The 13,571-nt window shown below is 37.6% G+C and overlaps 4 protein-coding genes across 4 annotated transcripts; 2 read left to right on the forward strand and 2 right to left on the reverse strand.

Moving 5' to 3' along the window:
* The first annotated feature begins 603 nt into the window (after positions 1-603).
* On the forward strand, positions 604-1,830 carry LOC148211144 (glyoxylate/hydroxypyruvate reductase HPR3-like). The gene is made up of 2 exons (XM_088124605.1): positions 604-1,135; positions 1,207-1,830. The coding sequence occupies exons 1-2, from the start codon at positions 680-682 to the stop codon at positions 1,726-1,728; spliced, it is 978 nt and encodes a 325-aa protein (XP_087980731.1). The 5' UTR covers positions 604-679; the 3' UTR covers positions 1,729-1,830.
* Positions 1,831-2,672: 842 nt separating this feature from the next.
* Positions 2,673-4,271, forward strand: LOC148211145 (glyoxylate/hydroxypyruvate reductase HPR3-like). Its single transcript, XM_088124606.1, has 2 exons — positions 2,673-3,391; positions 3,592-4,271. The coding sequence occupies exons 1-2, from the start codon at positions 2,933-2,935 to the stop codon at positions 4,132-4,134; spliced, it is 1,002 nt and encodes a 333-aa protein (XP_087980732.1). The 5' UTR covers positions 2,673-2,932; the 3' UTR covers positions 4,135-4,271.
* Positions 4,272-5,058: 787 nt separating this feature from the next.
* Positions 5,059-9,377, reverse strand: LOC111016337 (polygalacturonate 4-alpha-galacturonosyltransferase). The gene is given in 10 exon segments (XM_088123796.1): positions 5,059-5,739; positions 5,870-6,411; positions 6,414-6,456; positions 6,586-6,943; positions 7,099-7,433; positions 7,574-7,663; positions 7,666-7,779; positions 7,856-7,984; positions 8,236-8,270; positions 9,032-9,377. Coding segments are annotated over 10 exon segments (2,091 nt in total). The 5' UTR covers positions 9,201-9,377; the 3' UTR covers positions 5,059-5,463.
* Positions 9,378-10,603: 1,226 nt separating this feature from the next.
* On the reverse strand, positions 10,604-13,564 carry LOC111016339 (histone deacetylase complex subunit SAP18). The gene is made up of 6 exons (XM_022291708.2): positions 13,407-13,564; positions 13,083-13,115; positions 12,378-12,488; positions 12,121-12,216; positions 11,158-11,229; positions 10,604-10,876 (listed from the first exon to the last, which is right to left on the reverse strand). Exons 1-6 carry the CDS (start codon positions 13,506-13,508, stop codon positions 10,844-10,846), a joined length of 447 nt encoding a protein of 148 aa, XP_022147400.1. The 5' UTR covers positions 13,509-13,564; the 3' UTR covers positions 10,604-10,843.
* Between the last annotated feature and the right edge of the window lie 7 nt (positions 13,565-13,571).

A 13,571-nucleotide genomic window follows, 5' to 3' on the forward strand; every position in this document is an offset into this window, starting at 1 on the left:
TATGTTTATATATACATAATATTTAGTTGATATTCAATCGATTTTTCGTCACTTAACGAGAATATCGGTTGATTCAATTTTTCGGCTATTCTTTCTCTGTCCCTACTTTAGTATCTTCCTTTGTAAATTAATGTTTTTTTAGTACAAGTAGGGACAGAGAATTCGAACTCACTAATATTACGAGAGCACAAAGTTGGTTGATATTTTATGGTTATATTGACAGGTTTGTTTGGCAGCCATCGACTGAACACCAACATCTTACAAAATTTTCTCCATTTTTATAACATGAAGTGTCAAAGAGGGCACAAAGTCCTACCTTAACTACAAAATGAGAAGATGGATGATATAAAGGAGAATTTTTATTTCCATTGGGTAAAAGTGTAGAATAATGCTCCTGGTTTCTTGAACTAACGAGAGGGAGAGGGTAGTTGTTGGAGTTTTCTTTTGTTTGTGTTTAAATATTGTTGCACATGGGGCCGGGCCAACGGAACCACGTTTTGCCACTGTGTTTTAAATATTCCTACATAAAATGGGACCACTACCAGGACACCATGACCAAACCAATTGCCTTTTTTTTTTTTTTAATTTAACTTTACAATGGGAGTGGTTGTGGATCCGTGTGATTTATATTCTCAGACAAGGAAACGGAAACGGCAGATCTGAGTACAGAATTATTAGAATGGCATCAGAAGCCGAACACCTTCCTCAAGTTTTGGTTATAGGTCCTCCCGGGATATTCTCACTTCTCGAATCCCAATTCCCAAACAGATTCCATTTCCTCAAACCATGGCTTTCCCAACTCCCACTCCTCCAGTTTCTCACCTCTTATGCGCAATCCACACAGGCCCTCCTCATCCGAGCTGGTGGCTCCATCAAGCTCACTCCCGCACTTCTCCATTGCCTCCCCTCGCTCAAGCTCGTCGTCACCGCCAGCGTCGGTGTCGATCACCTCGACTTACCGGAATTACGCCGCCGTGGGGTCGCCGTTGCCACTGCAGGAAACTTGTTCTCTGAAGATGCTGCGGACATGGCGGTCGGATTACTAATAGACGTTCTTAGGAACGTTTCTGCGGCGGATCGGTTCGTGAGGCAAGGCCTTTGGTCTACAAAAGGGGGTTTTCCTCTCGGGTTAAAGGTACGGTGCATTTTTTCTGAGTGTATTTTTTCTAATTTCAGTGTAGTTGAATTTGGATTAAAATTTAACAGTTGAGCCGGAAACGAATTGGGATTGTTGGATTGGGGAAGATTGGGTGTGAAGTTGCGAAAAGGCTGGAGGGTTTTGGGTGCAGAATCTCATACACTTCAAGGACCAAAAAGCCATTAGTTCCATACTCATACTATTCCAATGTACATGAACTGGCAGCAGAATGTGAAGCACTGATAATCTGTTGTGGGTTAAATGGAGAAACCCACCATATGATCGACAGAGAGGTGATGGTTGCATTGGGAAAAGATGGAGTGATAATCAACGTCGGGCGTGGGGGAATCATTGATGAGAAGGAGATGATTGAATGTTTGATTGAGGGGAAGATTGGGGGAGCTGGGCTTGATGTGTTTGAGAATGAACCTGAAATTCCCCAACAGCTTTGCAGTCTTGAAAATGTTGTGTTGTCACCACATGCAGCTGTGGTAACACATGAATCTTTTGTGGGATTGTGTGAGTTGGTGGTGGACAACTTGGAAGCTTTCTTCTCAAATAAGCCTCTGGTGTCTCTCTTTGTGGATTAGTTGAGTTTCTGCTGAGGGAGGCTGGTTTATAAAGGAAAGGGGGAAACTCCCACAACTTGATACTAGAGAATAGAGAGCCCCACTCTGTATAACTAAGGCATTTGTGTTCCAGCCCCTGCACCAATATTTCTCTAGTTGTTTGCTATTTTCTCTCAATTTCTGATGGGGAAAAGGGTAAGAGGTACTTTTCAGCTATTAAATTAAAAGGAGTTTTTACAATTTTAGTAGTGTTAAGTCGTGGACTAGTGGAGAGAGAGGAGATGTGAGGGTAACATCTGGAATTAACAAGATCACTCTGAAGAATTAGAAAACCCAACCTCATCAATCAAAATCATGGCCAATCCCTATGATTGGTGCTGTTGGTGTTGTTTTCTTAAGAAAGAAAGGCCTTGAAAAGAGAATTAAATTAGAGAACGCACCCCACAAATGCAAGCCAGGGAAGAGAGAAACAGAGAGCATAGAATTAAAAATATAGAAAATATAAATTTAATTTAGAACAATTATAGAAAATCGACCCCTGCTCTTCCCAGATGAAAAATTGGAACTAAATTACATAAATAAAGTAATATTTCTACATTTCATTTTCGGTCTTAGAAGTTAGAATGAGGAATTAGTCATTTTACTGGAGGCTGAAACCAATTCTCCAATCCAAACTCTCAAGGCTAAACAAGTTCCAAAAATATTAATAATCATAATTTTGAACGAAACAATACACAGTTGAAAAAGATGGTAACCTAAAATGAAAAATACATGAAGCTGGAAAGCCAATCAAGTCTCTACAAAAGGGAATGCTGTGCGACCCACATTTTTTTCCACTTCATCTGTGTGATGTGAAACTCCCTCAAGTCCCGTGTCATGCAGTAAACCAAGTTAAGCAATTTAAATGTAATTGAGTCGTGTAAATTAGTTAAATTGTTTTAGCTGCTGTCGATCACTCTTTATTTTGAAAGAAGTCAAAGGTTCCAAGTTCAAATCTCTATATTTGTTGTATAAGAAAGCTTTTTCAAAGAAGAAAATCATAACATTTAATAGGCCCCATTCACTTAGTCGTCGTAATTATTATATTTTTTGACATAAAGTAGTTGTTACTATTATCCCAGAGTTTATGGTTGATCCCACCCTCGTCTTGTCCAAAAAGACATCTGTCTTCTTCACTTCTTTCCTAAGCTAGAGATCCAGCAGAATTTTTCAACGACCAAGAACTATGGCACCCGAAAGCCAAGACCAGGATCTTCCTCAAGTTTTGGTTCTAGGTCCTCCCACAGTATTCTCGTGTCTGGAATCCCAATTCCCAAACAGATTCCATTTCCTCAAACCATGGCTTTCCAAACTCCCACTGCCCCAATTCCTCACCTCTTATGCCCAATACGTCCAAGCCTTGATCATCCCAGGTGGCAGTCTCGCACTAACCTCTGCAATTCTCGACTGCCTCCCGTCGCTGAAGCTCGTCGCCACCGCCAGCGCCGGAGTCGATCACTTGGACTTGCCGGAATTACGCCGCCGTGGGGTCGCCGTCGCCTATGCAGGAAACTTGTTCTCTGAAGATGTTGCCGATATGGCGGTCGGATTACTAATCGACGTTCTTAGGAAAGTGTCGGCGGGAGACCGGTTCATGAGGCAAGGGCTTTGGTCTACGAAAGTGAATTTTCCTCTCGGCTTAAAGGTGAAGTCAAAATGCATTCTCTACTATTGCAATTTTCTCTTTATTTTTCGTTTCCAATCACCTAACTAACAAAAGATGCGACAGATTTTGATGTTCCTAATTTGTTAAGCAATGGCTAATGAGTTGATATCTAATGGAAAAGGTGTAGTTGAATATGGATGTTTTAGATTGATGAACTTAGTGGTTGGAAAATTTCACAGTTGAGCGGCAAACGAATTGGGATTGTTGGATTGGGCAGAATAGGGTGTGAAGTTGCGAAAAGGCTGGAGGGTTTTGGGTGCAGAATCTCATATAACTCAAGGACCAAAAAGCCATTAGTTCCATACTCTTACTATTCCAATGTACATGAACTGGCAGCAGAGTGTGAAGCCCTGATCATCTGTTGTGGGTTAACTGAAGAAACCCGCCATATGATCAACAGGGAGGTGATGGTTGCTTTAGGAAAAGATGGAGTGATAATCAACATTGGTCGCGGGGCGATCGTCGATGAGAAGGAGATGATTCGATGTCTGTTACAAGGAGAGATTTGGGGTGCTGGATTGGATGTGTTTGAGAATGAACCTGAGATTCCCGAACAGCTTTTTACTCTTGACAATGTTGTGTTGTCTCCGCATGTTGCTGTGACAACCCACGAGACTTTCCTGAGATTGTCTAAATTAATGGTGGACAACTTAGAGGCATTCTTCTCAAACAGACCTCTGGTTTCTCCTCTGTGGATTAGTGGTGCAGCTGAGGAAGGCTGAAGAAATTTTATTTCTCGAGAAAAAAGGAGACTCCAAAAGCTTGACAACGGAGCCACCTTAATGTATTGGTGTATTCAACCTTTTCCTCCTTTTCAAGAACTGATATTTATGAATATACTCGATCGTTTGCTTTGCAACCACCGACCCAAAAAATTTCAAGATTCTCCATTTTCTCTCTCAAATTCTCATAAGAAGAAAGCTCCCTAGAAGTGGTTACTGGCTTCTGAGGTTATTCTTCTAAAGATCTTTGCGGGAGCTGGAGGAAAGAGTGAGAGGGGGAGGGGTGCTTTAGATTTAATGGTAACAAGATCCTCCTTTGAATTACTATACCAACTACAGATTATGGAATAAACCATAATCAATGTACAGCCAAAAACCAACCACCCTATGGTTTAGATTCGCTAGACTGGATTGAAGAATTAGAAGATCTGAAAGGGGGAGGAAAAGGAAAAAAGCAAAGTGATGGATGAAGATGGTAATTGGTGTTCTTATTAAAAAAATATAAAAGAGATGGTGGGCACAAGAGAAAAGTCACTTGGAGAAAATGGGATAAGAGAAGGAGAGTGAAATGGAGAGCGTAGAATTCAAAATATAGGAAATGTGAATTTAATATTAGATCAACTATAGAAAATTGAACCCCGATAATATAAATTCCCAGATTAAAAATTGGAAATTGGTTTCATGCTGAATATAATTTTAGAAACTTAAAAGAACACAATCAAAAGATATTTACGTATGATTAATCAATATATCATATTTGTATTAAAGACAATATTTAGTAATGAAAAATTCATAAGGCATTATAATTTTTACTCAATAGCATATTAAGAATGAAAAAAAAAATGCAAAACTAGAAAGATGGTAACCTAAGATAAAAGAGTACTTGAAGGTTGGGAAAGCCAAAAACAAAAAAGAAATGAAACAGAAGGAATGCATTTCTTATGCGTTATGCCTACAAGGCTACAAACATACAGATTTTCTTGTTCATCGAATTCAGAGTAGGGAATCTTAGGATAAGGAATGTTGATCTTGATGGAAAGAACAGTGAACGTGGCATTTACTTCCCAATCTACCCAATCTATCTTTTACTCAAACTATATCGGAATTAGAATTTTCTTACATGCTAACATTACAACTTTTTTCCACTGCATTATAATGCATAATGTCCCGTGAGAGCCACTCGAACGAATTACAAACGCATTTAGCTGTGTTATGAACATGTGAAATTTCCCCAGCCCCATGTTGTCATGCAGTAAACCAAGTAAAGGAATTTCAACGCGGGAGAGAGAGAGAGAGAGAGACCTGTAGCTGCAATATCCACGTTCAGCTTCATCTAATGAAGTTGCACTGGCGAATATAAGGATGGTCGTAGTCCATGTACTTTGTCCAGTAGGGGCGATACTTGGTCATCGCCATCTCCATCCAAGGTTTCATGTTGCCATTATAGTGAATAACAGCTGCATTTTCAATCTCCGAGAGGTTGATACTCGGGTTGTAACCCAAGCCAAGCACATGCCAAGACTTTTCGAGGGGATATGTCAGCCCATAAAATGTCATCAAACCTGGAGGTAGTGTTCCGAGACTCCAAAGTAGCCTATCTTCATTCTGAAACCAATATTGCCAAATCTATGTCACTAATGTGTATGTAATCTAATTTATCCACCGCAAACACAATTAATCCGACGATCAATCGTTAAAAGAAACAACACAAAGGGGATACGGGTGCAAGACTCACCAAGTTCTGCCATTTATGATATATGCCAGTGAGATTTTTCTCTTTCCACTCCTTAAGATCAAATATATTCATTCCATATGCCCAACCACACGCATTTGGATCGAATTCCCTAGCGATATAAGAGTTCGAGAAGTTTAGGTACTTGTCAAAACGATGAAAATTCAGAACACAGGTTTCCACAGCTCCATTGACTTTTCCTTCGAGATCTACTTGCCACAATCCAGTCAAATCTTTCTGGACAACAATATCATCATCCAGAAACAGAATTTTATCCAACTTGGGGTAAATTTGAGGTAGGTAGAACCTCAGATGATTGAGCATTGAGAGATACTTCGGGTTCCTGTACTTCAGACTGGAAGCACCAGATGAACGAGTGATTGAATGTCCTGCCTTGAAATAATATTCTCTCATTGCTGCAGATTGAAGCTGACGGAGTACTGGACAATAGGATGAATTCAGCCACTTAAATTCATCTAAATTTTCAACTTGGATCGTAGCTTCTTTGGGAGGATTTAAGAGAAACCACATTCTCATTGCTCCAAATTGAGATTATCAGTAACTAGGTGGAATACATGTCTAGAAGAATCCTGTCGATCAAACAAATAAATATTAAAATACAACATAAACAGATAACTTTGACCTAATCTGTCATACTTGCGATACATGTTCAAGTCAATTTTCATGAATAACCCACTAAATTAATCAGTTGAATTCACCTTAGCATTCATTACGGTTGAGTTCACAACTACTGCCGCAGCCAACACATTGTCTGAGAAGAGGCCATAATGGTGAAATTTTTTACTTTCCAAATTTTCACTTCTCGGGAAATTTCTCTGCTCCGGAGGAAGAAGGTAATAATCGATAGTAAGGCGCAAGGACAGACAGCGAAGGGCGCCTGGAATACCCTTAACTCCTAATTGAGTGAGGAATGTGTTTTGTCGTTTCAACCTTCTAACCTTCTCTTCTTCTGTTAGGAGCATTGCTCTCAGCTTCTTCGTTACCAACTTGCAATCAAACAGTTGATCTCTCGCCTCTGAGAGAATAGCGGCCATAGCTTTTATTTTCTTTGGCGCACTACAAAAGAATGCATCGCGTTACATAAGAAGAGTCGTTGAAGAATTACGAGCATGAAATAATGCAAATAATAAATACAATCCAAAGTTCTTTTAGCTTTTCATTATATTAGTATAATTTACCACATCCAACATTAAAGGACCAAGTTCTGATACCTGTAATGCAGCTCAGCATCAATATTTGCCTCTCCTAGGACACGGCGAATCTTTTTAAGATGAATTTGGAGCTCTTCATACAAGTCAAATTTCTTTTTCTTTTTCGATAGACTCAAGTATATTCTTGCCATAATAATCTGGTCTCGCATCAGGCGTATAGTTGAATCTTGGTTCTTGTTCTCATTTTCTTTCTTCCATGTACTGTATTTTCCATGAATCGAGGAGCCAACTAATTCAGAAGCTAGCATATTTTCATTCTCAAGTTTTACAATGGTATCATCATCCTGCTGAACCAACTCCATAAACTGATTTTCGTATCGCTCTTCTCTTACCATCTGCAGAATTGAAACCACAGGGACGGGGGAACATTAAGGTTACCCTTCTCCTCCAACTCATCTAAGCAGGGAAGTATTAGACAAATTTTATTTTCAACACAGGAATTATTTAAATGAAAATTATAGTCAGTAACTATTACCCTTCGGGCTGGTTTAGGGAGAGCGAGCATATTGATGAATTCCGTATGCAAACACGTAAAAGACAACGGCATCAATAATCAAAACGGCAAAAAACAAAAACTAGCAATTCATCGTAAACATAAGATGTTCTAGTATTACCACCCAAAGAGTCGTCTTCTTCGCCCTGGTGGGTTCCTTTTCTCGGAACTACAGCCGTTTGGCTAGGCTACAAGTAAAATCATAACTCAGTGAGTACAAAATCGATAATGCCAGAAAAAAGAGTTTGAGGTTGTCAGGTTTACTCTAGAAATCGCATCAACTGAGGCGTTCACCCCAACCAAATTCCATAATAGGGTCAAATTATTATTCCCTGTAGAATTGATGTCATTAGTTCCCGTATCGTTTGGGCTAGCTGCAATATCATCAATATCCTGCTCCTGCAGTAGAGTCGGAATCAACATTTCACACAGAAAACGGTTTCTAAATTTCGAACTTCTCATGGCTCAAGGATTAATAGATAGATAAGAAATAAGTCAGAGTAAGAAAATCCACACACAATTGAACGTTACCAGAAGGAGTCTCGACAAATATTTGGCAAATAATTTTCTCAATCCACATCATACGATACTAACCAGTTATTATAAGTATCTTTTGCAGAACAGAGAACGTTTTAGTAACCTACCCATTCGCTTGGATTACTTGAAATGACCCTTTCACCTGCAGAGGTGTAATAAAAAATTAAACAAAGAACAAATGGACAAACGAAAACCACGTCTATGATAAGGATAGACATGCATATGCCCATATTACATTGTTCTTAATAAAAATGATGATCACAAAGTAACTTTCGCATAATTTCACCGGATTCATCACTAAGATACATGAAATACCTCTTGAAAGGTATATGAGTACAAAAGCAGTAATTGATCAGAATAGCCATGCAATGTCCAAGAATAGGTTATGATATTGTTCAAGACATAGCAGAAACAGAGGCAACACATATACATGAATAATAATAATAATAATAACAATAGCACACAAGAACACACACATAATGTCGTATCTTGTGATAAAAGAGTGACTAGGCTTCTCCTTTGCGATCCTCTTCAGGACCCGTACACCAAGGAAAACGTCGGACTAGATGCTTATTTTACTCTTCCAATCAAACTTAAAACGTGGAATTCTACTTAGGTAAAATTTCTATTTCGTTATCCCTCCAACTTCTGACAATGATTCAAATTCTCGAAGCGAACGCTACACTTATTTGCCGCTCCAATAAATAATGAAAATAAGAAGCTGTAGTTCTTCCAGTAGAGAAAATATAATTGCAAAGTCAATTAACTATGGCTTTCAACCTTACTGAGGAAAATAAAGCGAAAATTGACTAGAGTTCTAACAACTAAACATCCGGAGTAAAAGCTACACTACATTCATTTTCCTAAACCGCAGGGAGATCAAAAGCAGGTGAAGAGGCATACCAGTAGTGTGGAAGCCTCGGCCGACAACAAAAAGCAAGGGCGCGAGCGCGAGAATGGAGAGAAAGACGATAAGAGCCGAAAAGAACCTATATCCTCCGGCACCACCGCCATTACCTCCTTCATCCTCGTCCTTAGCCAAACCAGACACCGATCCTTTCTTCGACGCCATGAACACGAGGACGGAGATGATTGAAACGAATAATCAGAAAGCGACGAAGATCATTGGTGCAGAATGGTAGGAGAATTTTCGTCGCGCGCTCACGCAAAAGAGAGAGCAAAGGTAACCGAAGAACGGAACCTTTCAGTTAAGTCTGCTATCAAATAACAATTCTGCGAACAGGAACTGAACGCCGGTCCTTTTTATACTCCCGCTCTTTTTTTTTTTTTTTTTCTTTTTTACTTTGCCATTAAAATTTCCCGCTCTTTCCCCGCTGTCTTGCAGTAAGCGAAAGTAATAATTTCATAGTTAAATTATAAATTCGAATATGAAATGGACAAAAAATAGTAATTGGCATGCCCCTTTTAGAAACAACATATGATATCGCTATTTTATCTATAAATTTATTTTCTTCCGTCATATTTTATCTATATATCTATTTTCTTCTGTTATTTATTTATGAAAATTACTCGGGCCAGTAGTATTCATCATCTGTTCTGTTTACTGCTAATAAAAAAGTGACAGTTCTCTAATTTTTAAAAATAAAAAAAAAAATGCTATAAATTTTTGTATCTTTTTTTTCCGTTACTTTTCAAAAAATTTCAATTTTTTCCAATTTTCGATTTTTACTTCAATGTTCATTTATACCTAAAAATACTCCAACGAAATTGCTAACACACCTGCTAGAAAAGTTGAAACTTTACCATTATTGCTCCAATTTTTCATAAATCCTACTCTTTTTTCTTTTTTTATTGACATGATGAGATGTGACTACCTAAATAAGTGTTTCTAAAATAAAATGGGATATTTGAAAGTTAATAATTATCGATTTTGGCAGGAATGAACTCAAAAGAACGAAAATGACCTTAAAATCCAAAAAACGTTACAACACATTTTCTTTTTTCTTTTCTTTTCATGTTATGAACAAAAACTAAAATATATGAACAAGCTAGTTTATTTAACTTTTAGAAAAAACAAAAAACAAAAATTAAGATCATTATTGGCCTAAGATGGTTTCATGATCCACAATTATCGTCCTAACCAAAAGTTCTATCCCCAAGGTCTAATTCATGCAACATTATGCACAATTTACAATTTTTTTTCCTTCTACATTCACAATTCTTTTTTTCTCTATCTCCACAATTTTAAAATAAAAAATAATTTTTTATATGGAATTTAATTTATTTTAATAAATACTAAAAAATCTCTATTTTTTAATATTTATTATGCATTTTGTAAGTCAATAATAATAAATTTATGTTAAAAGAAAAGGCTGAAAACAAAAACAAAAAACTTTTTTTTTTGCTTACAAAATTTTAGAAACATTTCTTGAAAATAAGAAACAAGAAACATGAATATTTACTATATGTTATATTAATAAAAACTTAAAAAACGAAAAATGAGAAACAAAACCGTTATCAAAGAAAACTCAAATTATCCCACTAATGACTATCATGATTCTACATAATAAGTTCAAGGGAACAAGGAAAAGTATGCCAAGGATTTCCAAGAAATTAGTTTACATTACGAGATTTAAGCTAATGTTTATGTCCCCATTCGTTTGTTATTCACTGGGGAAAAGAGTCATGCCCCACAATATCTTTACGAGTCACCATAGCCATTAGCATGTAAACTTGTAAAGGCACCAATCTTCTCTATAAAATTGCCACATCCAAGTAATCTCCAATCTGAGCAAAAACGGGAAAAAATAATACAGCATCAGAAGAAATACAGGACCGACATACCTCTTGAGTTCGTATTTCGTATATGAATTGAACTCTTAAAACGTTTTATTTATCTTAACCCTATTTTTTTAATAGCAACTGGGGTGACTCGAGTGACATCAAAGTTTTTTTTTAAAAAAAAAAAAAGATAAAACTTGGCCACTCTTCATGAAAAATAAACTTCTAGTTCAGCACCTAGATATGGCAAAAAAAAAAACAAAAAACAAAAGCCCTGTTTGTTATACCTGAAAACCGAGTTCAGCCAAGGCCAAGCTATCGTCTAATCGTCCATTTCCAAATGAGAATGTCTTCCCAACCTTCACATGAAGAAACAAAATCTGGATTACTCAGAACCTAGTAGTTCGCTTTCTTCAGAACTTAACTCATACATGAAAATTAGTTTTTAAAAAGAATCAAACTCAATAAGTGCGGGCAATGTATCAAGAAATGAAATATATCACAAACTCAAGCCCTTCAATTCTCTGCGATAAAAGAAATTGCAAACGAGAGTATGATTCATTACAAAACATTTCGAGTCAGATTAATTCTATCCAGCAAACATGAGATTGGTATGTAATCGTACACCAAGTTGTCGTCTCCTTTAATATGCAAGGTAAGCAGTAAGCACAAGTTCAGCGTGTTAGTACATCCTAGAAGCAGGATTATTCATCTTTCAAAAAAACCGTCAGACTTAAACTTACTTAAAAGACTATCAAGAAGTCCAGTCTGGAACTATTGTCCCGTCAATCAAGTCATATACATGCAGGCGGACAATAGGGATCTTTTAATTTATTTAGTTGGGTGAGTCAAATTTATCCTTACAAGTTTAATTTCATTGAATTGATTCCTAGACTTGAATAAATAATTAATTATACTCTCCATTAGTTCAATCGTTTTCTTTTTCCTTGACATTTGTGGCATTCTGATTGTTGGACAGATTATTTTCATGAGTACCGATTTTTGTGACTGTTATAAGCATTTGTTTGGCTGGTCTTGTGCGGTCTGTTGTTAGGACTTTGTTGCTTGAATTTGTAACAGTGTTTTCTTGTTGAACTTCGAGTATTGTCATGGACATATTTTGAGTGTTTTGTTGGCTGGATTTTGGAACACTCAACTAAGTAAAAGGGCGAAGAATCATGAATATACTTTCCAATATACCATCCTGAAATCACGAATATATGTATACATGCATATAGAGAAAGAGATACCTCTCTCACTACAAACCGGCCATGTCTGTCGGGATACACCAAAGCAAAAGATAGTTTGGCATTTCTCCTCCTGGCTTCCGGAGCTACCTCTTTGACCTGTAACACCCCAATGTAAGTTCAAGGGCAATGGAAGGGGAAATAGTTTCTATTATATGAAGCCATGGATATAAAGTCAAAAAAAGAAACAGATCGTTTGATCATTTATGTCATGCAGTGCGTGCAGGGAGAAAGTGTTGAAAAAGAATGGGAAATATAACCAGATCAGTTAGCTCACGAAGAGTAGCATCTTTCCAGGTATAAATTTGAACCTCGTCCCTCGGCTCCTTGCCTCTCACAGCGAAGTCTTCATTGAAATGATGACCCCCAACCTGCAGAAATTTTGCAATAATAGCTAATGTCAGTTTCATACGGACCCATTTCACATGGAGGGTAAAGTTTTACCTTCCAAGTTTTTGTATATATAAACTTTCAATAAAAAAAAAAAATTAGAGACATAAATTAGAGCAAACCCCTAAAATCTTTAACTTTTTAATATAATTTTTTAATCTAAGATGAAGAAACTAGGGCAATTTCCCCCTCTATTTCCATCGTCGCTCCACTTTGCCCCTGAGAATGATGCTTCCATAATCCAAGATTCCAAATAAGGGCATCGTATATAATCGAGAGCCTAGATCATCGACAAGCCATTTAGCCTGATAACCTAAATATACAACAGAATCCAGAGAAATTTGCTAAAATTATCCTCTCATCCGATTCCTAAATCCTATTTATCACCACAATCACAATGACATAAACAAAAGAACATTTCCCACTAAGTCGGCGGCCAACGCATTTCACTCCATCCCTATTGATATAGCTCCTGGATTAAACTATGGTTCTTTAAGCGATATCACATACTAAATTTGAAAACGCGCTTCCTTCCAGATGTGCAAAGAAATCAAACAAAATTTCATACAACGTACCTTCGTAAAAACACGAAGCAGCAAAGGACAAGTCTGCAAAATGAGGAACACGGTTATTCAGCAGAGAAATCGAAAGCTACTACCTATGTTTACACAGCCATCTCCGTACACTACGAGGTAACGAAAAAGCACACCCTAACATGATTAGCCCAAAACAAATTTGCAATTTCTACGACATTTAAGAGCAAAGAAACAACGAAACGATTGAAGATGAGGATGGATTCTATAACAAGCTAATGAGCACCAAAACAAATAAAAATGTATGTATCTGATACGGCGCCGGAACGGACAGCAACCCTAAAATTATAGGGGAGAGAGAGAAACCTTTTCGCGATCAACGGGCTCCAAGCGAGGACGAGGAGGAACATGAGGGCCTCTCGGAGGAGCGCCATAAGCTCTCCTTGGTGCTTCTGCTTCTCCCGCCATTTCTCTCTCACTCTCTTTCTCTCTCTTCTACCGTTCGTTCTGGAAGCTTCGCTAGTTTATAAG

Source organism: Momordica charantia, assembly GCF_013281855.1.
Source record: "Momordica charantia cultivar OHB3-1 chromosome 5 unlocalized genomic scaffold, Mcharantia_2.0 BLBB01000005.1, whole genome shotgun sequence".
NCBI lineage: Eukaryota > Viridiplantae > Streptophyta > Magnoliopsida > Cucurbitales > Cucurbitaceae > Momordica > Momordica charantia.

Coding starts and splice junctions, on each gene's coding strand:
- LOC111016339 (XM_022291708.2), bottom strand. CDS start 13,508: ATGGCGGGAGAAGCAGAAGCACCAAGGAGAGCTTATGGCGCTCCTCCG. Junction 12,217..12,377: donor TTCGTGAGCTAACTGATCTG/GTTATATTTCCC, acceptor GGGGTGTTACAG/GTCAAAGAGGTAGCTCCGGA. Junction 11,230..12,120: donor GCCGGTTTGTAGTGAGAGAG/GTATCTCTTTCT, acceptor CTTCATGTGAAG/GTTGGGAAGACATTCTCATT.
- LOC148211144 (XM_088124605.1), top strand. CDS start 680: ATGGCATCAGAAGCCGAACACCTTCCTCAAGTTTTGGTTATAGGTCCT. Junction 1,136..1,206: donor GTTTTCCTCTCGGGTTAAAG/GTACGGTGCATT, acceptor AAAATTTAACAG/TTGAGCCGGAAACGAATTGG.
- LOC148211145 (XM_088124606.1), top strand. CDS start 2,933: ATGGCACCCGAAAGCCAAGACCAGGATCTTCCTCAAGTTTTGGTTCTA. Junction 3,392..3,591: donor ATTTTCCTCTCGGCTTAAAG/GTGAAGTCAAAA, acceptor AAAATTTCACAG/TTGAGCGGCAAACGAATTGG.